The sequence below is a fragment of the Malaclemys terrapin genome, chromosome 2 (assembly GCF_027887155.1).
Source record: "Malaclemys terrapin pileata isolate rMalTer1 chromosome 2, rMalTer1.hap1, whole genome shotgun sequence".
NCBI lineage: Eukaryota > Metazoa > Chordata > Testudines > Emydidae > Malaclemys > Malaclemys terrapin.
In genome coordinates, this window is record NC_071506.1 from 57,688,718 (window position 1) to 57,715,148 (window position 26,431).

Genomic DNA, 26,431 nt, shown 5'->3' on the forward strand with positions numbered 1-26,431 from the left:
GGGGGTCCATGGAGCCCCGTGGCTAAAACCCAGCACTCCAGCACCTCTCCCAGTGTTGAAGCCCTGATTCCCAGCACCACCCACGGGGTTGAAGCCAGGAGCAGCAGGGCTGAATTCTGGAGCCCTGGTGCTCCTCATGGGCCAGAAGCCCTGAGCCCATGGGCAGAGTTGGGGGACGTGGAGATGTTGCCCCACCCCAAACTACAGTGCAAGAGCAGGGCAGTCCCGGGCCACTACACTCCCCACCCTCCACCTCCTTCTCTCCCCGCCCCCTGGCCAGGTTGGAGGCAGGAAGCCAGAGCCGGGCAGTTCAGGACAGCTGCTGCTCTGTCTGGTGCCATGGAGCAGGCAGCCACGGTGTTCCTTCATCTCCTGCTGCTGCAGGGGGTTGAATCTGCTCCTCAGTCACCTTTTCTCACGCAGCTGGTAAGAGATGCTTGGGCAGGGGGAGCCGGCTCTGTGGCTGGCAGAGCCCTCGGGGAGCATCTACCACAGGGGGAGCACTCCTGGCACACAGCCTCTAGCTACCTCCCTGCCCACAAACAGCCCCTAGCTATCTCTCTCCCTGCACCCTGAGATACCCCCTTGTCCACATACACCCCTTAGGTACCCCCCTCCCTGCACCCTGAGCTACCCCCCTTCCCTCACTCAACCCCTAACTACCCCTTGAGCTGTTTTCAAACTTTTTGAGCTGAACTTCCCCACCTTTTGAGTTATAATTTTTTATTGTGCCATGCCCCTCCCACCCCACAACCCAGACGGGGTTGGCCTGCTGAGGTAAGTCAGGGGGTGGAGGTGGCACTACCTCCCCAGACCCCGCCGAGCGGACGCCTGCTGGCCCCTGCCCACCCAAAATAGAAGTCAAACTGCACCTATGCCCAAGGCGCTCCCCGCCCCCCCAAGGCCCTGGAGTTTTTGTAGCATGTTCTGGGGAGCCCTCAAAAAGAAAAAGGTTGACAACCCCTGCCATAAGGTGTGGTCTATAAACTTGTGTGGAAAAGTCATTCTTGGTGTAGCTTTCTTTACAGGGATGGCCTGTGTCCTCTATCCGGCCCCCTTTCTGCTTCTCTTTCACTCTCCAACAATGGAATCCATACATGTGGTTGCATTTGTTACCAGCCCTGCCATTGCTCCACAGTATATCCTTTGTTCCACTTGCTGTTCTTCCCTCTTGGGTGTGATAAGTTGACAGGGATAGCTTTGCAATTGAAATATTTGTGTTATGGATTTAATGACTATAGGCAAGTTTGTAACTCATCCTAATCCCCTACGCAGAGAAGTGAGGGGGCTGTGTCACAGGTAGCAGTGAAGGAAGGAGAGAAGCCTCTGCAGGGTAGGGTGACCACATGTCCCAATATTATGGGGACCATCACAATATTAGGGGCTTTGTCTTGTATACATAACTGTACCCGCTGGAAAAAAAAATGTCCTGATTTTTCACACTTGCTATCTGGTCACCCCACTGTGGGCCTCTGACCCCTTTTTGTGCAGGGGCAGGGCATGAATGGAGTCTTGTCTCTGAGCTTGCCAGGAAAACTGAGCTGGTATGGCAATAGAACAAGATATAGGGCTAGCACAGGTTGTTTTCCTTCTTGCTCCACCTTGAAACAAGGAGGGAATCAGGATCCAAGCGGTGACTCTGACTCACAATTTAGTTCCTGGCCTAAGGCAACGCAACTTTGTACTGCCCCTTAGTCGGGGCTTATGGCATGCCTCAGTTGAACCCCCATAGTATTTTAAAGACACATTCATGTGAGTATGTAGGCCCCAATGTGCTAGGCCATTCAGAGAACGTAGAAAAGACATGGTCCCACTTCTGAAATGCTTACAGTCTAAGCTCACAGTTGTATAGCGTGTGCATGTGCTTAATTTCACTCAGATGAGTAGTTCTTTTAAAGTCAGTGGGACTGTTCACATGGATAAACACTTGCAAAAAGGTTGCAATTAAGATTATGGGGTGGCTTATTCATGTACATACACATCTTTTTGGTTCTACTGCATTTTAAAAATGAAATTTTGGGAGGTGGAGCAGGGATGGAGTACACAGCTGCAGCATTGGAACTACACCACTGTAGCACTTCAGTGTAGACACTTCTTGCGCCAACAGAAGAACTCTTCTATCGACCTAGCGCTGTCTACACCAGGGGTTAGGTCGGCTTAACTATATCACTCAAGGGTGTGGATTTTCGAGATAGCTAGGTCAAGCTAATTTTTTATGTACACCGTGCCTCATTCTAGAGCCACTGAAGTGTGAACAGCATGTTCCTGTCCTGCATGCAATCCCTGGAGTGTTTGGGCAAGTCATTACTAGAGCAACTGTGTAACAGGAGTATTAATTCTAAAACGTTTAAAATCTCTTGAGGGAAAAGCATAATTTTAAAGCAGCTACAGTTTAGAAAATGACTAATTTCTGTCGAGTTTTGATATTTAAGTTTACTTTGGAAACATTTTCTCTCCCATATCCATCTATCATGATAGTTTGTGACATAGATATCCTTGGTTTGTGCAGTTCTCAATTAACTTTTCTATATTTTATACTGTGTTAAATAATTTAGTTTAGAAATGGTGAGTAACTCAGAGTTATCCTCCTATCTTACATGAAACCACAATCATAATTTATTAAGTTACATTTCCAAGAAGAAAGAGTTGCATTATTCTTGAGATTGGCCCCTATGAGATTTTCCTGGTTTCCATAAAATAGTATGTTTAAAAGATATTGCAGGTTGTTTTTATATTGCTCACACACTGCAACATCAAACAATAATAGTAATAACTCTATTAGCCTGCTAAAATTATTCTGAACCACAGGTTACTGTTTTATCTCCATAGGCTAAATATTTTTTTCTTTAATACCATACCATGCTCAGTGCTGCAAAATAAAAAGCCACTATGACTCCTTCTCCTTATCAGATTTCATAACAGTAAATCAGAAGTAGTTGAGTGAACCAGAGCCGAGAGTTCATATAGGCAAAGCCTTTCCATAATAACTGAACAGAAACATATGCTGTAGTGTGAAGTTCTATGCTATATTTATAGCACATTAGTAATGTTTTAATCTTATTTATTGATTTTTTTCCATAAACATAAAAGATTAAATATATAGTATATAGATGTAGGAGGGAAGTACAGTATATACATAGAACATAAAATATTTATAATATATGACTATGTAAGGGAAGAAATGGTATTACGTACAATAATGAGGAGCATAGAGAAGGTACATTGGGTGCTCCTATTTACCTTTTCTAATGAACAAGAAGCATTCAATTAAACTGAAGGCAACAAATTTAAAACCCAATTAAAGTAAATATTTCTCACAACACATAATTAACTCAAGGAACTCGTTGCAACAAAGATAGCTTGAGGACAAATATAAAATATATAGAGATAGAACATCCATAGTTATTTTTAGTAGGATTTTAAAAAAATAATTTAGAAGAGAGAAAACATTGATTGGAAGTAGGAAGAAACTTCTTCAGTAGGTAGTACCTTTCCATTACAAGGTTTCTTGCACCTTCTTTTGAAGCTGCTGAAAGAGAGAAGATTCTGAGATAAATAGACCACTGTGCTGATTGTCTGGGAAATTCCTGTACTTTTGTTAACACAATAAATGTAAAATTATGACAGAATGATATATGCTAAGTCAAAGACTAGCTGGAAACTTAAAATAAGCTGGAGATAACACTAACCAGATGGTACTAGTATAATTTAGTCAAACATCCATGCTATAAGCAAATAGACAAATATTTTAAATTTAGATGACCCCCAAATTAATGGTTACCCCAAAGAATTTACATTTACAGATTTAAAAAAAAATCCTAAATTCTCTAGTCTGACCACCTGCATACCACAGGTCATGGTGTTTCCCTGTATTGACTTGGCCCCCATTGTGCCCCATTCCTCTAAAAGTACCCACACAGATCACCATCCATCCCGGATTTGGGCCATAGTGTTTAGTATTTTCTACCCAATAAGCTTGACTGAACTTGTCTGTTGTGAAAGTAGAAACATATCTTTATTACACTGACACATACACACCGATGCGTGCTCCTTTAGATATGTTTTCACTTATCATTTACTAAATCTTCATTTACATTTTCCTCATGTTATCTATCCACATATACTTGTTATCTTATTTAGGACAATCGGTATGTACCCAAAAAACAATAATTTACCATCTTGGGCAGCTAGGCTCTATGGTCAGAATTTTCAAAAATTAGGTACCTGAAGTTAGATGGCTAAATAAATTTTCAGAGGTTCGACTCCAGTTGAAGTCTATAGGAAATGCAAGTGTTCATCACCCCTGAAACTCATGCCCCACCTCTAGAAAGATTTGGTTCTGTTTGTGTTATTGAACAAATGTCTGGTGTTGGGTCAGAACACTTTTAACACGGATTTACTGTATTTTTTACTTTTTTTAAAAATTTACCGCTATTAAAAAATTAACGCTTAATGTCAGTTTAAAAGTAGAGAAGTAGTATTATTTGAAAGCATGTATTTGCATTAATATATTATAATGTATTACTTATGATGTCATCTCCCAGGAAAAGACTGTTTTCAGTCAAAATATTAATTTGAGTATTATGTTGGAATGTACTATATAATGGAGTTTATATTGGAATGCACATGCCAGCTATTGTTTAGGAAATTATATTTTTAAAGTTTAAATTAAATAACTGTATCCAACAATGACTTCTGTGTTTTGTTCAAAGATCACATATCTGCTTTATACAGTTGAATTATTTTTACAGTTCAACATGAAAATAATTTGATTTCAGACTTGAGTCCCTTTTGGAGATTCTCTCATATGGTTTAACATTGTACATTTTATTCTGGTTTGTTGTTTTTTCTTCTAGAATATTTCAGGTTAATTTAGTTGTTTAAGTTAAGTACAAATTTGAGGACCAAATACATGTCTTAGAGAATATCAGCCTTGTTCATTCAGTACACACAATCCTTACTTGTTTGAGTAATTCTGACTCATATGAGTAGTTGCACTGACTTCAAAGGCTTTTGGACCTTTAACTTAATCTAACCCTTTCATTAGGAGAAAGGGTTACCATTGCCATACATCCATCCAAACTGCAGCACTTTGTTTATATACAGATAGACTGCTGCACATATTAAATTAATATTGATATGAGCATCAGGACTTACTGAACTTGAGAAATGAGTAATCTTGATGTCCAATGAAATAAGAAATCAGTATCTGTGTTGTTGCATGATGGAAATTCTCACTTCCTTCATGAGAAATGTCTGGAAATCTTTTCATTATGGCCATGGAAGCGAAATATGAGAGGTTACTGTTTTGAAACTAAAATTCTGAAGAGAGGAATTAAAAAGAGATCCAAAATACCACCTAGCATCCAAACCCTTCTACTTATCTCATGAAAGGCAAATTTTCACATCTCCCTGCAATCAGTCATAAAGAATAATTTGCACAGGATACAGGGGTGCTGGAAGAATTTTTATCGTGGGAGTACTGAGAGCCATTGAACCAAACTGTAAATCCTGTATATAATAGACCCACTTCAAGCCATGGGGTGTGACAGCACCCCCAGTACTCCTAGTTCCAGCAACTATGACATGATATCTCTTTGGTTAACATTGTTCAAGACCTCAATATTGTTGAACCTAAGGATGTTAAGAATAGTGTAACCCTTTGCCAGGTGGCGCCAGCAGCAACAGGGCCGGGTTCAGTATCTAGAGGTTCCTTTTCAACAGTAACACAAAATTGGCTCAAGCCCCCATCCAGTGACCTGGGACAATTACACACCACCCCTGGGTGCCTCTGAGAAGCAATACTTCCCCTCTTGCTAGCACAGAGTCTGAGTGTAGCAAAAGCTTTTCATAAAAGGAGGGAAGTAAGTCAGCATTAATTTGGGAAAACCCCGTAACTAGGTTCATAAACATAAACCATGAGCAAAAGACCCACCCCCAAGTAAGTTGGGCAGTGTCCTTTTACCCTCAGGTTCTTAAGTCCAGCAACCCAAAAGTCCCTTTAATGTGCCTATCCCTTCTCTGCACCCCACTCACAGTTGCTGTCTTTGTCCAGTGCAGCCCCAGAGTTCAGAGGTTCATTCACAGAGTTCACCTCCCACCCTGGGTGGAAAGGAGGGGGTAAGGAGGTCTTTACATGCTCCATTGTTCAGGCACTCACTCGTTGCCCCAATGGCCGATTGCCGTGCCTTTCCACCAGCCGCCTGGCTGGCCACTTGCCAAGACGTCTTCAAGTCCCCACACTTAACACAGCTCTCAGTGATTTCAGCTGTTAGTGGTGGGAGTCTCACTGCTGGTGCACACTGGCCAGTCTCTTGCATCAGAGACACTGTCCCAAAGGAGGTCTAATACTTAGACCTAGGTATGAGTGATTTCAGCTCTGTAGCATGTAACGAGACTCTCAATTGAGTCTAAATTAGTTCTTTTATTATACTGTGGGGCAAGGAAAAGTCAAATGGTGTCTAGGACTGTTAGATAGGACCCACGGTACAAGTACCTCTCTCCCCACTCACTGGGCTTTGGAACCCATATCTCTTGCCTAGCGAGTGCTATTCAGTTGAGGGCGAGTCCCTCCGTTGGGGTATGCCAGGTACAGTTCTGCTGCCCTCAGTTCACACAACAAGGAAAACAACCTTTTATTACTCCTGCCCCAATAACAAGGAGACTGGGGATCCAACACCAGCCACAAGTGATCATTTGGGCAAGCAATCCCATCATGCTGAGCACCTAGGCAGGGTAGGTGTGTTCATGCAAACGAGATCAGCTCCTGAAGTCCTTTTCCACAGATCACCACTAGATGTCAGGGGAGAGCTCATTCAGACTCTGCTTACATCAGAAACATATTTTCTTGCCACAGGAATGTTTTCAGCAAAACATATATCAGGCTTTTTCTTACATGTGTAACAATAGTAAATATTTTTGTTTATACATTTTGCTGAAACATAATATATCATGCATTTGTTAGGAAAGATTCTGTGTCCTATTTTGAAATTACTCCATCCAGTAATCTCAGTGTTGAGGAGGTCTTTGAAGAATATCTTCAAAAATATAAGGAGTAAAAAAAATAGGGCCGATTTTAAAAAATTAATCCTTATCTGGAGCAATCCAGCACTCTTTGCCTCTGTTTCATTTTATACTTAGAAATAATTCCTTTGAACAAAAAAAGTGACTTATAGTCTTATTAATTTCCAGTTCTTAAAAGTTTTGAAGGTTAATATTAGAATTCTAATCTATATCATTTGCACTGTGACTTTGCACTCACTAGTCATTGTGTAGATAATGGTAGAGAGATGTTTCGAAAATTTGGCCCAGAGTGAGATTAACAAAGGTGAAAAAATTATTCCAAATTACAACAAACTTAAAAATTTTTGATAGGGATTTTGGAGACGGATAAGAGGTATGTTCTTGTGTATGATTTGGAGTTGTGAAGATTTTCTGGAGCTTTTTCCATTTTTATTGTCAGTTAGCTGAGGTAAATTGTTACTTCTGTCTGATTAATTAACGCTGCTGATGGGTGGAGTTAGCTGATTTTTATATCAGTTGTATTGCTGCTTGGTTGTTATTGTAGGCCTAATTATTGTCAATGCAGACCTAATTATTGTCCATGCACTCAGAGCTTTTGTACAGATGTTACATTTTTTTAATGTCAAATCTAAAGAAATAAATAAAACGAAGTAAAATTGACCCCTGGATTTTAAACTGAAAGGTGAAAGTAATTTCTTTATTACAGCAGAATACAGTACAATCCACAGTCCATCAACGCCCATTAAAGATTCTGATTCAGATAGATTGCGTCGCAGTTCCGATGGAAAGTCACGTGGGCGAGGCAGAAGAAACAATAACCCTTCACCACTGCCTGACTCTGACCTGGAGGTATGTTATATACCCTGTATTTACTGTAGACTCTGCTATCTTTACAATGCTTTGAAGAGCGGGATTTATTTACAGATCAGCAATACAATGACAATATGGCAGGTGGAATATTTTCCACCTAAACTCTTTTTCAATGGAAATTGAGTTTTCAGCTAAACACATTTTTTAATGAAAAAATCTGCTTTCCATAGAAAACTTTGGTATTTTTTATAAAAAAAAAAAAAAAATGAATGGGAACAAAAATGTTTCCCTCAAAACCAAAAATGTTTCATTTGGATATGTTGCTACAGTGCCTCCTAGTGTTGTAGTGGCTTCGTGTCCCCATTCTCTTAGATGGGCTGCACTCCCTGGCCAGAGTATATCTCCCATGATGCATCATGGCCAGGGACTCCCAGGATCCACTAGCTCCCCTTGGCAGCAAGGAAGACGGTTGTACATCATGGGAGGTATTGTCAGTCCAGGGAGATGAAATATGTTTATTTTGGTTTTTGAATTTTTGCCAAAAGTCAAAATTTTCTTGGAAAATTTAGATAAAAACAAAATTTTGGGGGAAAATAACATTGCCAACTAGCTCTAAATGGGAAAGATGCAATTTATTGTGGGAAAGATTTTTAAAAGTGCCTAAGTCCTGTTGAAAGTGAGCTTAAACTCCTAAAATAATAAGTGCTTTAGAAATGTAACCCTTTTGTTTTAGTTTCAGAGGTCATACTGAATAGAAATTTAACAAGGCTGTTTAGTTTGAATACTATACAGAAGAAGATTCAAATCTGATAGGTTTCATTTTCAATTGCTTTATTTAATGTATTTCAGATTTTCCCCACAAGTGACTTTTGAATACTGTACTGTACTATTCTATTTTTGTTTATTTAACAATAACTATATTTATATTTTAACAGAATAATTTAGTATAGTAGTAATTGTAGTACAAAACTAGCAGATTGTTTTACTCCATTCTGGAGCAATTTGTTAGTTTTTCTGAAAATAGTAAGGAAACCATCATGTTAGTATGTGACCATTTCAGTAAAGTTTTCTCATTTGTACACTTATTGATTCAAGTATCAACTTTACAGAGGGACACATTGATTTGGTTCTTTTTTTACAGAGAGTATTCATTTGGGATTTGGATGAGACAATCATCGTTTTTCATTCCTTGCTTACAGGGTCCTATGCTAACAGATATGGGAGGGTAAGTGTCAAGGAACTAATTTACCATAATGTGCTGCTGCATAGGTGTTTTGTTCCACAGAAAGGACCGGTATGTTAAGGGAATGTCACGAGAAACAAACTAATGTTGAAGTATAGGTAGGTAGAAAGACTAAGAGAGAGAGGGCTTTTCTCACCTCCATTTCTTCCCTACCTTCTATAAGAGAAAAATTACATTATTGGAAGCAATAATTGCGCCATTTAAAGGTTTGATTATAGGGGCTGCTGAGTGTCTGTAGCTCCCATTGGCTTTTTTCTGAGTGCATGTCTTCACTACGGGGTAAGTTGAACTAAGTTACTCTAGTCGACATTGCTTAGGTCAACTTACCCCGATGTCTTCACCACGCTGCATCGACGGGAGACGCTCTCCAGTCGATTTACCTTACTCTTATCGGGAAGCTGGAGTACCGGAGTCAACCGGGTAGCGCCCTGCTGTCGATTTAGTGGGTCTTGACCCGCTAAATCAACACCTGCAGAATCGTTTGCAGCAGCGTCTATCTCCGCGGTGGTGAAGACAAGCCCTGAGTGACAAAGGCTCAGCTCTTCTCAGGAAGTGCTCAGTGACTTGTGGGATAAGGTATTGCATTTCCTTTTGGTACACTAATAATGAAATAGTACATTTGAATGCCTCAAATAGGCTATAAATGAGGAAAAATTACTTTTGTGTCTGGGACAGATTAGTGTAATATTTTTGTCCACACTTCAATTTTTTATTTTAGTGTTAATTGTTAATTTTTAAGTGTCTGCTTGTGAGTTTAACCTTGCTGCTATTCATGTCCTAAAAAGTGTAGGAGGAGTTTTGAATGTTATTTTGGAATAGTGGTTTCACAATCACTTGCCACAAGAGAAATGCAGTTGTAAAGTGAATGAAAGCAGTTTGTGAATTGATGTGTCCTAGGAAAAAATTTCACAATTCTCTGTTTTTATAAAACAAAATGACTTGCAATTGAAGTCTGATCTGTTTCTTGTTTGATTTAAATCTGTCTTGTTACAGGCCAGATTGATTGTATTATCTGTTTTTTAAAAAATCACATTAATTGCTTGTGTGTAGTTAAGGAATTCTCATGTTTGACTTTGGAATAATTTTGGAAGTAATAAGTGAATGAACAGATAGTCTAGTAGCTTGCAGCATACTGCACACAGGTTACAATCCATTTTATAAGATTTATAAAATCAAAAGATGACCAACTTGGAATCCATTGCTACTGAAATAAAGCTCTTAAGTTATAATTCTATATCAGTTTTTCATCTTCGAGTGCTTGCTCATGTCCATTCCATGCTACGTGTGTGCACGCCATGGGCACTGTTGCCAGAGATTTTTCCCTTAGTGGCATCCATAGGAATCACATGCATATGTGCTGCTATAAGGGGTGCCACTGGCCCCGCACCTTCTCAGTTCCTTCTTACCGCCTGTGACGGTTGCTGGAACAATCCTTCTTGTTGTGGCAAGGCCTCTTGAGTGTAGTTATTGTAGTTAATCTACATAGTTCTTAGTTAGAGTTAGTATTTATAGAAGCGTAAATAGTCGTCCCTATCGTCAAGACATTTGTCACCCCAGGGGCCGGGCATGCCCATGTCCTCGGGCTTAAAGCCGTGTGCCTCTTGCAGCAAGCTAATGCCAGTGAGTGACCCGCACTCTCGATGTCTAAAGTGTCTGGGGGAATCACATGTTAAAGGTAAGTGCCAGATCTGCAGGGACTTCGGACCCCACGCTAGGAAAGACAAGGACATTCAGTTTCCCATTCACATGCAATTCACCTCGTTGTGACAGCATTGACCTCGTGGTGACAGTGTCTCCTGGGAAACTGAAACATACTGGCAGATCACCTCAACAGAGCCTTTTCCTCTTGCCACAATTCGTTTCTTCACCCAGAGGTCATCTTCCAGGTGGACCTATTCACCACCAGACAGAACAGGAAATGTCATCACTACTGTGTTTGCTGTGCAGGCACAGCACAGGTTCCCTCTCTGATGCCTTCCTGCTCTCCTGGGCAGACCACCTACTGTATGTCTTTCCTCCAATCCCCTTGGTTCACAAGGTTCTTCTAAAAATCAAATGAAACAAGGCAAGGGTTATACTGATAGCACTGGCGTGGCCACGCCAGCATTGGTTCGGCACGCTTCTGGACTTCTCAGTGGCAGCGCCACTCGCACTGCCACTCCGCCTGGACTTGATCTCACAAGACCCCGGCCCATTGCTTCACCCAAACCTTGGCTCCCTACATCCGACTGCATGGATGCTGCATGGCTGAACCCTGAGGAACAGGTTTGCTCGAATCAGGTTCAACAGGTCTTGCTGAGGAGTAGAAAGCCTTCCACCCGGGCTACTTACTTGGCCAAGTGGAAATGTTTCACTTGTTGGGCCTCTGAACAGAATCTTTCTGCATCCAGATCTCCTCTGCAATCTATGTTGGACTATCTGCTCCACCTAAAGTAGCCAAGATCTGGCTCTCTATTAAGGTTCATTTGGCAGGCATCTCAGCCTTCCACCCTCCAGTGAATGGCAGATCAGTGTTCTCCCAGCAGATAAACATCCAGTTTCTCAGGAGGCTGGAAAGACTCTATCCTAAGGTTTGTGAGCTGACCCCACCCCTTTGGGACTCAAACCTGTTCTTATCAAGGCTCATGGGCCCCCCTTCAATCCGTTAGCATTGTGCTCCCTACAGCTTCTCTCCTGGAAGGCTGCCTTCCTGGTGTCTATCATGTCGGCCAGAAGGGTTTCTGAGATCAAAGCCCTTACATCGGAACCTTCTTACACGGTGTTCTTCAAGGACAAAGTCCAACTACGCCCCCATCTGGCTTGTCTACCAAAGGTGGTGTCACAATTCCACACAACCAGATCATTTTTCTACCTGTCTTCTTCCCAAAGTCTCAAAAGTCCGCTGAGGAACGTCGGCTTCATACGTTGGACGTTAGGCAGGCCCTCGCCTTTTATATTGAGAGAACTAAGCCCTTCCACAAATCCACGCAACTCATTGTAGCAATAGCGGAAAGGATGAGAGGGCTACCTCGGTCATCCCAAAGAAGCTCTTCCTGGATAACTGCCTCTATTCAGGATTGCTATGAGCAGTCAAATGTCCCAACTCCAGCCATTGTGACCACTTATTCCACAAGAGCCTAGGCTTCATCAGCTGTATTCCTCCTGCAGGTACCAGTCCAGGATATCTGCAGAGCTGCAACCTGATCATTGGTTCATTCCTTAGCCTTCCACTAAGGCATCACCCAACAGGGCCAAGACAATGCCCGTGTTGGGAGAGCAGTGTTGCAGTCAGCACATCCAAGAACTCTGAGCCTACTTCTGGGGCACTGCTTGTGAGTCTCCTAGCATTGAATGGACATGAGCAAGCACTCGAAGAAGAAAAATGAAGAATGGGTTACTAACCTTTTGTAACTGTTTTTATTTGAGATGAGTTGTTCATATCTATTCCATGACCTACCCTCCTACCCCTCTGTCAAAGTTACTGTCAAGAAGGAACTGAGATGGTGTGGGGCTGGCGGTAACCCTTATACCAGCGCATATGGGCACAACTGCAGAGGGCACTAGAGCTGGTCCTATGGATACCACTAAGATAAAAATCTCCAGCAGTTGCGCACAAATCGTGCGCACACCTAGCATGGAATGGACATGAGCAACACATCTCGAAGAACAATTAGTAATTGTTTTTTTTTTTTATTATGTGAAAAGGTTAGCATAGGATTGTCAAACACTACTTTTCAGTTTACTGGTTTACTCTTCTGTCAACTGGTTTACTATGTTAATAAATCCTCATTTTTGCTAATTATAAGTAAAATTGGCTGATGTATTCTAAGATATATAAAATTGTTCTTAATCATTGGAATCTACTTGTTTATTAGTCACAGTGAGTAACACACATTCAAAAAAATAGTCTTGTTGACTACAAGTGCTACTCAATGTGAGCAATGTTTATATAATCAAACCCTATAGTTTCAGTGATGATGCCTAAATTTTATCAAAATATTTGTTTGATTTCACATGCCAATCTTGTATTTAGGTGTCAGCCCAAAATGATTGAACCCTAAATTCTCCTGACAAAAACTGTAGGTTAATAATTTTATAATGAATTATGATGTTTGATTCCTGACTTATTATTTTGTAGCAATTTGACATAAACACATACTGTAGGTAGCTGAATATGCAAGTTAAAAGGAGATGAGTGACACATGATAGCACTTCAGTCACTATAGAAACCAGTTACTTGAGACGTAGCTTAGTTGAACTACTGATGCGTATGTGACAGAATGTGTCTACCATTCAGTAAATACACACTAGATCTCATTGGCACATTGCAGAATTAGGCCATGTTAAAGCAACATGCATTACAACAAGTTTAGAATTTATTCCACCTTCTTTGGACGTTACCTGTGGGAACAAAGCATGTTTGATATTAGAAGGAACCGTTGTAACAAAAGTAATGGGAAGAAGATGGTGATTCGAGGTAGCCTGTGCTTTGGAAGAGAATATTGGAACATCTTAGAATAAGCAGGGTGTGTACATGGCTTGCAGGTTCCAGCTTTAATAGTAAAATGTGCACTTTAGATTCATGTGTGCTTTGTTATGTTACATTAGCCCCACAAGTTCTTCACAATTTAAACTGTTATAGGAAAAATATTAACTGATTTCCATGGACTTTGGATCACAACCAAAGTGCTGTCAAACGCACAACAGTGAACAAACTGGAAAAAATAGGGGAAAATACTTTTCCCTCATGTATAGTAATCTTAGGGGCTTCTTGTGACAGTAATGGGTACATAATTTTTAGATAGAAATCTGATTTTCCCAGTTGATGGTGTCTTTAAGTTTTCTGACATCAGTATTACCAGTCCCAACTGTTAAAAACATCATAATCCAGGTCCAAAAATAATGAGATTTTAATATTTTTTTGTTTATTTGCTTTCTGGTTTTTAAGCCTTGAGGATTCCCATTTTCAAGCTTTTATCCACAACCAGGAGAGTTAGAAACTTAATTTTAATGGAATCTGAGGTTCTCACATAACCAATGCACTGGAGGAGCTGGATCTTAAGGAAAGCATTAAATATAGTGAGAAATGGCAACACTGTAACCTGTCTGTTCCCTCTTGATCCACTTTTCTAATGCCTGAGTGAGCTCTTCTTGAGGATTCCTGTGACTAGGACAGGAACTGTTGCTGAACAGATAATATATTATTTTTCTTGGTCTCTACCTCTCTCCTACTATTTTTCTTCTGTTTTTTGTTCCCCTTCTCCATTTGCTCTCCCTTCATCTTTTCCGTTTGTCACCTTCTCAGTTTATCTTTTTGTTACTTTTTTTTCTCCTCTGTCCCTCAGATGTTGTTTATGAGCAAAATCATAAACATACTCTAGTGTTAGCATTTAAACTGGAAGACTGGGACATTTTTCTTCCCAATTGAAATAAATGTTGCTATTTCCAAAAATAGCAGTTTGAAATTAGTATAATAATACAAATGTACTAACTAAAAAAATATTCTTGGAACAACAGTATGTTGTAATTTGCTCTTAGGCAAAAACTAAGTGTAAAAGAGAAAGGGAGATCTGTCTGCCCCGACGCTTGTGGTTAACAGTTATTTTAATTGACATTGGAGCTGCTAGAATCCACATAAACCTGATGTTTTGAGCCAGCTGCCTACTGAATGGGTCCTGGAAACTGGGAAGAAGTCGATGCCCCATGTATAGTATTGATAATTTGAGACAGGTGGATATAGAGTTGGAATGGCACTGGAAATGCTGTGACCCTTATGTATTTCTATTTTCTGTGCAAACTTTTACATTAGATACTTTAAGGAGATAGTCTTTTACGTATTTTGTGTTTGTGTGTCGGGGGCGGGGGGTGTTATATATTTTAAAGATTTAAGAAAAACAAAAATCTTGTTTCACTTAAGCCTTCAATTGTTACCAGTCAGCCTAAGTAGAAAATAAGCAAAGCTGTGTAATCAGAGTGATCTTTCCTGTTTTTCAGCTTCTTATTTTTCCCCTGACAAAGGCATCAAATGGGTAGAAATTGCAAATGACATATATACAATGTTTGTGGCTCTGATGCCAGTATTCAAAAGAAAAGGCCTGTTTAACAGATTCGACAGTGGTATTTCTTCTTTCAACTAAGTGGTTTGTTTCTCTGAGATTTGCACCTGATTTTGGCCATTCCTTAAAAGATGCTCACATTGAACTGCAAATCCTAATAAATGAGAACAGATCGTTAGCCTCTTTTCATTGTGTTACATCTCACAGTAATTGCCTTGCAATTAATAGCTTTAAATTCCAAAAGAGGGCTCGGCGGCATATATTATTCTGGCCTTATCTAGCTTTGTCATCTTTAGGTTTTAGCCACCATTGTAACTAATCAAAGTACACACTGCACTGCTGTAAGCCACCCTGGGTTGACGCGCACGTCCTGTTTTTTGTTGGTGCAGTTACATCAGTGCAGCTACAGTGGTAGCTAAAACCCTAATATAGAGAAGTCCTTATAGCCCACTAAATGTGGTATCCAAGGCAGCAGTCTAAGTGTAGTTTTAGGCACAACCAACCCTTCTAATCAAGTATTTGGTGTTTAATCAAAGATTTATGTTTTATTTTAAAAGTAACCTGTTTTGCTTCATGTCATGCATTTATGGGATTTGATGTGACATTTTTTCTAGTTAAATTAACAATGTAGCTTGAGAGAAAACCCCTCTCTGTTGTGTGTAATAGTTTAAAATATCAGAGGGGTAGCCGTGTTAGTCTGAATCTGTAAAAAGCAACACAGGATCCTGTGGCACCTTTAAGTTCTTACCCTCGAAAGCTTATGCTCCCAATACTTCTGTTAGTCTTAAAGGTGCCACAGGACTCTCTGTTGCTTTTTATAGTTTAAAATAACATTTGAGCTAAATGGTCCACATCATGCAATTTAAAAATATACCTATTCTGACTCCAGTGTGTGTTTTTTAAAAAGTTGTTAAAATTAATCATTCACAAAATCAACTTTTCTTTACAATATTCTTTAGAGACCTTTTTTTAAAAGTTTTGATTGTGACATTGTAACAACTATGGAGAGCCAGTATCTCTCATTGTTTTCCCAAATAACATGCAAGGTCGCGAATGGGCATGAGCATAACATTTGAATGGGACTGGTTCAGTTATCTGGTGGTGGTGGGTGGTGGTGGTGTTTTATTATTGAAGTGCCATAGTGCTGCTTGGCGTTGGTGATCTGTACTGTCGTGTGGGAGTCCAGTGTCAGGTGCATAGTTCCAGTGTCCCAGCTCCCTAGGTTGGCAGGAGCTGGGAGTTCTGTGGGGCTAGAACAGTCAGCCCTTAGAAGGAGGGAGTGTTTTACTTCGTTGAACAGCAATCCCTGCAACTGAAATAAGAAATGATACCAATGAACTATAAAGGATGCTGAGATAACTGTCCACAAAGATGGCATGTGTGGTGAGAAGGAAAGCCATCCTTAGGGCTTCTACGAGACTATAGACCCTTCCTAACTCCTTACATACACACATCCCTTCCAGGAAAATAAAATAAAACTTAGTTCTGTCAAACTACCAGCATTACAAAAGAGGAAAAGCAGTAGTTTGATTCATACTTTAAAGCAAGCAGATGAATCTTCACATTTGCGGTACGAATCAAAATGTTCTCTTCTGAAATTTTTGTTGATGCAAAATATAAATACAAGACTGATTTGTAAGGGCAAAGTGCTTAATATTGCCAACAAACTGGCATGATGCAGTTGTAGCAATACACGAAAATCCTCTTTTATAGGGGTTCAGAAGTATTTATTTAACTTAGAAAAATGCGCACTTTTTATTGTGTGTCAACTTGTTGGTGAATTGTATAAAAATTTTCTCTGTGTGTTAGAGCTTTATTATTTGGACATCTGCATGTCTAAATGCTTCTTTGCAAAATATTCTTTCAGAATAGCTTTGATTTCATTTTCTGTTCTCTGGAAATGTCAGACTAAGCTGCCAAATTAACAGATCTTTTTTCCAATAATGTTTTTTGCCAATAATGCTTAGTGTCTTGTGACAGACAAATGTTTGGGAATTTCAGAAATCTTGTTGAAAAACCTATTAATTTGATTGATATAGGAAAAAACTGGAGGCTAAACCTATTAAAGTTTCCATTTTGAGCTGTCGTCAGTTGTAGAATCTAAGCAGATTTAATAAAAAAGAGAAGTGTTCCTGCAATCCAGTTTTTATTATAAAATGTAATTCCTGATGAACTAATGTTTGGTTAATTGATTGTGTCGTGAAACACTATAATTCTCTTTCAAGGTTGTATTTTGTATGCTCTCGGATATTCTTGAGAAAGCATTTTAAGCGACAGAGGGGTAGCCGTGTTAGTCTGAATCTGTAAAAAGCAACAGAGGGTCCTGTGGCACCTTTAAGACTAACAGAAGTATTGGGAGCATAAGCTTTCGTGGGTAAGAACCTCACTTCTTCAAATGCAAGACTTTGAAGAAGTGAGGTTCTTACCCACGAAAGCTTATGCTCCCAATACTTCTGTTAGTCTTAAAGGTGCCACAGGACCCTTTGTTGCATTTTAAGCGTGGGAATGTACATCAAATAAATATATTAGACTCTTATTTCAATTTTCAGATAGAAAATATATAAAACACATACAAATCAAAACAGGACAAACATCTGTAATGCATTTGGTAACCACAATGCTGAACACACTTCTTGAGTTTATTAACTCAGTAAGGAGTAAGTTGTTATGGTAATTTCTGCAGAGAATTTAGTGTGTTCTATATTAATAACAAACAATAGATTTGTTCATTCTGCATGGGTGGGCTATATTTAAAGAATAATTAAAGCACAGTTTTGCAGAGAATTAAGGAGTTATTTTATATGTTATTGCTGTTTCTAAATTAAACATTAATGGTGATTTATTAAAGGCAATAGTTAGGCTAATGACCAAATCCTCTTACTCAGGGGAGTTTGCTTAAGTGAGGACTGTATTAACTGTGAGGTTGTTTTAAATCTGTGCACAGTACTTAAATCTTGGAGGGCAAGGGAGGTCCCAATCCTGCAATTGGAACAGCATAAGTGGATCCCTTCTATCTATTCAGAGCTCCATTGAAGGCAGTGAAGTTCTGCATGGGTGAAGGGGTTTGCCCAGTTGGAGAATCAGGGTTTTCATTATCAACAGATTTAAAGTGTCCTTTAAAATGTTGACATATTGAGATACTATGGTGCAAGGTTTTAGGGGAGCCCAACTTTAACTATGTAGGCAGACCCATCAGTTGATATCTTCAGTATTCTCTGCTTCTGAGGAATATTTCTTCTAGCATATGAAGTATGCATGTTACTGACTATATTTTGTCATTTCTTCTTTGAGGATCCACCTACTTCAGTTTCACTTGGACTACGGATGGAGGAGATGATATTCAATTTGGCAGACACACATCTGTTCTTCAATGATTTAGAAGTAAGTACTGATTGTTTATTTACACCGAGCAGTTATTTAACATTTGTTTCATATTGCATGATAGCAAATAGCTCGAAAGTCTGGTTTGGTATAACAACTTTAAAATGCAAATGTTAGAGTACATATATTTTTAAAATCTCCAACAGTTTTTGTTACCCCGAAATACAATGCTTTTATTTAATGTAAAGAGTATTTTGTGCCATCAAAGGTGCAATTTTAGATTATTCAACTATTGTATATATGATCATGATTGACCAGCTTTAGAAGTGGATACACCAAAACCATCTATAAACATTAGAATTCAATAGTCTGTACAGGCCATTAAATATTAAACTTCAGCTTCTATAAACAGTCAATAGCTGGGTGCAGATTTCTCAGTTACATCCCACTGTAGGAAATATTACCCTAGAACCCAAGGGAAATCATTAATGTTGCATATGCTGTCAATCTCAGAGGCTTATTACAGTGGGTCTTCTGCCTTCCGCAGTGGCAGGTACAATTTGTTGCATACTGTACTAGGATTTCTTTGTTAGTTATGCCTCTCTTGTGTGGCATGCTGTGAGTACTTGGTGTCATCATGCCAAGGGCTTTCTCAGCCTCTCTGGGCTGTGGATTTGGGATTCTTGTGAGATCATTCTAAAAACGATCTGGATTGCTGATAGCGACTGTCACCATGATGTGTGGCAGTTTCATCTTAAAACAGAAAAAGTGATTTCTGTTCCTATTTTCATAACAAAAAAACATGAAAATAGTCAGATTTGTTTTCCATCATCATAAAGACAGCCGTTTATTTAAAATCCCACTGTTGAGCAAGCTTGTGGTTGGACTGCCAACGGGCATTAATCATCAAGTTGTTGTTTTGCTAGATTTTAGGAATGTGTGTTATTCCAGACAGGCAAAAGAATCTTAAAAGATTCAAATGTAACTTTTGCTGATCAAAGTTAATTGGCATCAATTGGCCTTTAAATATTTCCTGATGTTTCCTTTTTCAAAATCAACAAAATACACCTTATTTAATAGATGAGCCAAAATCATTTGAAAAATGCCAGTGTGTGACAGATCTTAAATGTGGTTTGTACAACATCTGTCCCTTGTTTTGATTTCTTTTCATCTGAGAAGAAACTACTCACAGACGAATTGGCAACTTACAGTGTAATAAAATTATTTAAATGTGCTTTATTTTTTCTTCCATTCCTTAGTGAAGTATTTATTTTTACACTTACAGTAAAACATGAGCTTTCTTGCATTCAAAACGTGGTTTTTTTTCATTAAGGAAGCTGCATATAAAGACATTATTGGTTTTGATTAAAAAAAATGCCATTAGTGAATGTCATGTGTAGAACTGATTTTTCAGACTTTAGAAGAGCATAACAAGACAAGCTACTTACTTTCCAAATCTGTTTCTGATTTACAGTTACATTTCATTTTATCCAGAGCGGCAAAAGATAGTAGTATCAAATCTTAACAGTGTGCTTAATAAAGTTTGCACTGTGTTTTCATTTGCTTTGCACAACCAAATACGGGTCCTGTAGCCATCCCTTGATACTTGAATTTAAGTGCCATTGGCGTGTATAGGAGTTAATCACATACATCCTGGGGATAATTGGCATGTTACAGCCTTAACATTACAAAATAGTGTCTTTTAATCATTCATTAACCCTTGAAGCAGACTGTACATTTGAAGAAATACTGGCCCAGATCCTCAGCCAAGGCCAAGGCCAAGAACCTCACAGAGCACCTTGGCCGTCTTTGCATTCTCCCAATACTGTGCCAATTGTCTGGTGTTCCCAGCGTATGCCAGAGCAATCCAAATGCAGGGGGATTCTTAAATACAACTGTACATGGTTCATATTTGGTGATGTTTAAATACTTAGGGCCAGATTCTATCCTGTAGTTCATGGGTGCTCTGAGAAGAAGGAAACAAGGTGTTGGCAGCCCCTCCTTGTCTGCCATCACAGCCACTTGGCAGCATCACAGCCTTTTAAGTCAGGGACTGTCTCTTATTCTGTTGCACAGTGCTTAGCACACTGGGTTCCAGGCACTGCTGTAATAATAGCAGCATTCCAGAGATCACTGGTTGTGGAGGCTGGAGAAGGAAATTTCTACTGCACCTACTAGTGCTCCACAGTCCTGGTAAAGCGTGGTGTGACTCTGTCTCTTAGCATATTGTACACCCTGAAGCATAAATGCTCATCAGGGATGTAGATTAGTATGTATTATCTTTGCTGGAATAGGGTTATGGTTATAGTCGTTTTATTCAGTTGAGTCATTGTTTGAGAATTGCAAACTTAACTTCTGATTACTTGGTTTCACAACATTTAGTTGGTTATTTTAACTCGGGTGTTCTTGGGAGGTAATGTACTCCCAAATCACAGACACATGCCCATAACCTTAACTCCTTTTAGCAAAGATTTGATCTGGGGATATCCCAGGTTTTTTTAATAGTCGTAACATGAGACTGAGGTGAACATGGTGCCTGGGGGCCATTCTTCCCTCCCCTGCCTTCTGAGATCTGCAGGGGCAAAGATATACAAGATACACTCTTGTATATCTTCTAAGATCCAAAGGAGTAGAGACCATCTCCTGCAGCCCTTGGAAGGTACACAGAAGGGAGGATACCCTCTTGTGGACCATAAGAGATGTGTAGAGAAGTGAGGAAAGGGAGAGCAAGAGGGTTGTGGGGGAACAGCACATCTGGATATTTCCTTCAACCCGTAGATCTTCTGATAGACACATTAGGAGAAAATTCTGTTTTATTACAATACTCCCTAATGATCACTTTACATTATGAGTTCTATCTGCGAAGAAAGGGGCTAGGGTTGAGATTTTCAAAGGCAACTGAGAGATGTAGACAACTTCCATTGGGAAGCTCTGGATGACTTTGAAAATTTCAACCTAGAATTTTGTGGCAGTGTAAATAGCCAGCAGTCATTTCATGGTCTGTTTGAAGTTCGTTGGAGCCATTAAGACATCCTGATATTAATAAAAATTAGTAACTTTCAGATCTACAGTTTATTCAACTAATTCTTGGTTCTGTGCACTAGAGCACAGCTATATGAGCCTAAAAAGCAATTTTAACCTATCTTGTTTTTGTTCGTTTTGTTTTGTTACAAGCTGTTTTTAAAAAAATAAACTTTTTGAACTCTGGTGACGGTCTCAGGCTTTAGGATGTGATAATTTATTCATCTTATGATGTTTAAATCAAACTTGGTAAAAAATAATTCTGCCCTGCCACTGGCCTAATTTATTAGCTTAGAAGCCAAAATTGCTGTATCTGTGGCTTTTAGGAGAATCAAAATTGGGTTTATAATGGAAGTGTAGTTCCAACCTTAACTTTGCAGTGGTTCCTGTGTTTTAGAATTTTTTAATTGTAATAAAAGTAATAGAATGGTGGGTTTCACTTTTTGTTGTTTTTATTAGAGTAATAAAATCAATATAAGATATAATTGTAAATCTTGAAGGATCACTCTCAAATTCTTATATAGTACGTTGAATGAGACTGATAAGTATTTTAATATACTAAAAGAGAGGCATAAATATTTGCAAATGTATAATTAAAATACATACAGTAGACTTGGCAGATCTATTGGTTGAACTATAATTTTTTAAATTAGATTATGAAACTATAGTATATACATAGCTCAAACAGAAGTAGAAACTAAGGACCATATTTTCAACACATAGTCTTCTAAGGGAACATCTACACAGCAAAAAATCCCCTATGGCAGCAAGTCTCAGAGCCCAGGTTTTGTTTTGTTTTGTTTTTTGTTTTTGCTCTGTAGATATACCGTGAATCTATGTTTAGGCACCTAAATAAGTGGCCTCGTTTTGAAGAGTGAGCATCAGTGAGAGTTAGTTCCTAAATGCAGGCTTAGAAGACATTATCATTATGTAACTGGGGAACTATATGTATTGGCATAATGTTCACAAGAGAACCAGAATTATCTCACCAGACAAGAATGATGTAGTAATGCCTGAATTCATGCTACAATTAGCACTATGTTGTGGTAGGGGACATAAAGTATTATGTTTTAATCACTTCTTTTACACTTTTTAGCATTTTAGAGTCTCTGCTACAAGCATTTTTAAGGAAGTTAGCCACTTGATGACTAGATTAAAATGTGATATCCACCCATCACAACCTTTAACATTTGTCCTGCTGACTACCTTTAAAAATTAGTTCTTCTATTTCTGTGGCAAATTACCTGACCTTTATAATTAGGTACATTGTAGAAAGAACTATTGGTTACATCTATTGTTGATATTTAAACTAGTGATTAAGACTAAGGTTTGCAAGGTATTAAACTAGATTTCATTGGTCCTAGTACAGTAACTTCTCGCTTAACGCTGTAGTTATGTTCCTGAAAAATGCAACTTTAAGCAAAACAATGTTAAATGAATCCAATTTCACCATAAGAATTTATGTAAATAGGGGGGATTAGGTTCCAGGGAAAAATTTTTCGCCAAACAAAAGACTATATTTTATATATATACACACAATATAAGTTTTAAACAAACAATTTAATACTGTACACAGCAATGATGATTGTAAAGTTTGATTGAGGTGGTGAAGTCAGAGGGTGGGATATTTCCCCGGGAATGCCTTATTGCTAAATGGTGAACTAGCACTCAGGTGAGCCCTCAAGGGTTAACACATTGTTGTTAATGTAGCCTCACACTCTACGAGGCAGCACAAATGGAGGGAGGGGAGACAGCACTGCAGACAGAAACAGAGGCCACGTCTACACTACCTGCCAGATCGGCTGGGAGTAATCGATCTATCAGGGATCAATTTATCGCATCTCGTCTAGATGCAATAAATTGATCTCCAAATCGATGCCCGTACTCCACCTCCACAGGAGGAGTAAGCGGAGTCAACGGGGGAGCCGCAGCGGTCGACTTGCCGCCGTGAGGACGGCCAGGTAAGTCGAACTAAGATATTTCGGCTTCACGTAGCTGAAGTTGCTTATCTTAGATCGATCCCCCTCCCCCCCCCCCAGTGTAGACCAGCCCAGAGACACACACCCTGTATGTGAGAGAGAGAGAGAGAGAGATGCGCATTGCCCCTTTAAGTATGCTGACCCCACTCTAAGTACAGTGCCTTTTTAAGTAGATCAGCAAGTTGAGACAGCAGCTGCTGCCAGCAAGCTCCCTCGGTCCTGAGCCCTGTCGTGTCGCCCTCCCTCCCACGGCTCTATGAAGATGGGGTAAGCGGGGGGCAGGAGCAGAGGGGAGGGGGACACCCTGACATTAGCCCTCCTCTTCCCCCCCTCCCCTCCCCGCCACAGCAAGCAGAAGGCTCCCAGGAGCAGCTTCAAGGCAGAGGGCAGGATCAGCACATGGCAGTGGGGGAGAGGGACAGCTGAACTGCCAGCAATTGATAGCCTGCTGGACGGCTGCCACACAGGGAACTTAAGGGAGTGGGGAGCTGGTAGGGGGGCTACTGGTCCACCCTGGTTCCAAGCTCCCACCAGGTAGCTCCAACCGGCTGCTCTTTCTGCAAGCAGTGGACAAAGCAGGCGGCTGCCAAACAACGTTATAAGGGAGCATTGCGCAACTTTAAACAAGCGTGTTCTCTCATTGATCAGCAACGTAACAACAAAACAACATTAACTAGGACGACTTTAAGTGAAGAGTTACTCTATCTTAAAAAGTATAGATATAACTTCATCTCTGAAGCTGTAGGTGTTACTTCATATATTAGTTGACCAAGATCATAAATCCTTTTTTAGAAACCTTAGCTTTATGAAATCTTACCTGATATATTTTATGAAAGATACTTTTCTCTTTAGTTTAACAGAAAATGAAAATTTTCTTATAGGAAATAAAGAGCCTATCAACTAATTATTCAATTCAGTTCATTGGGGTTGTTATGTTTGTCTGAGCTTTTTGTTTTCTGTTTGTTTTTTGGTTCTAGCTTTTTCTTTTGTTTCTTTTTTTAAAGCAAGTTTGTCCCTTTTTATTATTAAGTTATTAATTTAATTTTGACACATCAGAGAAGGTGAATGATATACATGAAGGTACAGTACTGATTGGCAATTGGTTTTCTTCCACTAGAGAAAGACACATAATCTGTACTCAGAGATGCATCATTCATTTCCTCCTTCTCTGTTTGTGAATCTGAGGAATGTCCTGTATGTTATTTTACAAAACTGCCTCCATGTGCAGTCTGATGAAATGTATATGAAAGTCATTTATTATGAATGTAATATGGAATTAATTTTTCAGCTACTTTAGGGAAGGTATTTCTATCTCTGACAGAGAGAAGAAGGAATATTATCAGTCATAACTGTAAAGCAATCGTTCAAGCCATCCAAAAAAAAGCGGGGGGAGAAATCAGTTTGATGTTATGTCTTAACTATACCACTGCTGATCTTAAGCTACTTTTTTACATTGGTTGTTTGCACAAGACAAGGAGTTAGGGGGGAATGAATCAGAGATTACATTCATGTTATAGGCAATATTTTGGTGTCACAATAAGGATTTACATTAGTATCTCCTCAGACTCTGACTCAATGACCATCCATCTTGTTTTTAATGTGTTTTGATTAATGTTTGTGGCCAATCCTATCTGTATGTAGCAACCAGCTAACGTAATCACTTTTAACTTCATGGTTACAATATAAACTTTAGGTTACTTTGAAATGATTGACCTTTGAACCACTATATTAGCATATTCTTCCACATCAAACCCACTCACTTGTTGCCTACATGAGGGCTGCAGTTAATTTGCATAATGTGAAGATTTCCAGCATACCCCATAAGGCAGTTCATGCCATGGAGAGCAGGAGTGAGATTTTCAAAGGTGCTCAGCATTGATTTAATTCTGCTGCATTTGCAGGTAATGAGAGTTTTACCATTGACTTCAGTGGGACAGAGTAAACCAATGTTGATTGCTTTTGGAAATTCCTCCCTATCAGTATTAGTTTTCAGTATGCCACTGAGTTCCAAGTGGAAAATCAAGATGCCAGATTGGATGCTGGGTTGTGGAGTCTCCACATTACCCATGTTAAAACAGACGACAGATCAGACCCACATTGTAAAATATTTATGGGCTGCATTTGGCCCCACTTTACTCCTCCCCTCCACAGTCTATAATTCTGTAAACCTATAAATCTTTCTAATATACCTAATAATTTGTATTTGTTTACTTGGTGGATTTTACTCAGATATAGTAAATGGATTAACTGATATGCAATGATAAGGTGCTCTTTATTCAATGCTTCATTGACTAAACTGTGTGTTGTTTTCCAATAGTTATTCTACTAGCCTGAGAAAAGGCATTTAATTTCAAGAAGTCGTTATTACTGTAACATTGTTTTCCCAGCATGCTTTGAGCCCTTGTTAGTCTAGTTGAAACTGATTTTAGCTATTCCGTAAGTAATACAGTCAAAAGGCCTGACTGTTGTGCAAAAAAAACCCCAAAAAACCACAAAGACTATTACAACAGAAAACAATGAAAGATTTCCCTTTTTTTCATTGCCACTGCTGCCATGTGATAGATCGAAAAGACAAAATACTTTTTTTCTGGAATACAATGTATTTTCATTAAAATACAACTTATAGGGTGAAATCCTGGGCCGTTTGACCTCAGTATGAATTTTGCCATTGACTTCAATGGAGTGAGGGTCTCACTCATAAGAAATAAAAACATTTCCTGGTAACTGAATGAAAGTTCTCTACACTCACAATTTTAGCAACATTTTCAGTTCTTATAATAAATTTATCCAGACCTTGTGAATTTGAATAGGTTTTCCCTTGCAAAAGTACCAATATTTCCTGCCTCTGGCTGGGCAGTGACAACACATTTTCTTCTTTGAGTATGTGTCAATGTGGATACCACTGTAAAAGGTCATGTGCGTCATGCGCACGAGATCAGAGCCTTGTGAGTAATAATGTCCATCAGGGAGCACACATGCACCCTGAGTCTCCTCGTGCA

At 39.3% G+C, this 26,431-nt stretch overlaps 1 protein-coding gene across 15 annotated transcripts in view; it reads left to right on the forward strand.

Moving 5' to 3' along the window:
- Positions 1 to 26,431, forward strand: part of EYA1 (EYA transcriptional coactivator and phosphatase 1) — a 238,688-nt gene that overhangs the window by 162,990 nt on the left and 49,267 nt on the right. For 9 of the 15 annotated variants that reach the window (XM_054019701.1, XM_054019702.1, XM_054019705.1 and 6 more), the window contains 3 exons: positions 7,730 to 7,872; positions 8,975 to 9,058; positions 18,403 to 18,492. In XM_054019701.1, the coding sequence (XP_053875676.1) occupies positions 7,730 to 7,872; positions 8,975 to 9,058; positions 18,403 to 18,492 (317 nt within the window). The remainder of the gene's footprint in view (positions 1 to 7,729; positions 7,873 to 8,974; positions 9,059 to 18,402; positions 18,493 to 26,431) is intronic. The other 6 variants (XM_054019703.1, XM_054019704.1, XM_054019697.1 and 3 more) reach the window with 1 other exon arrangement.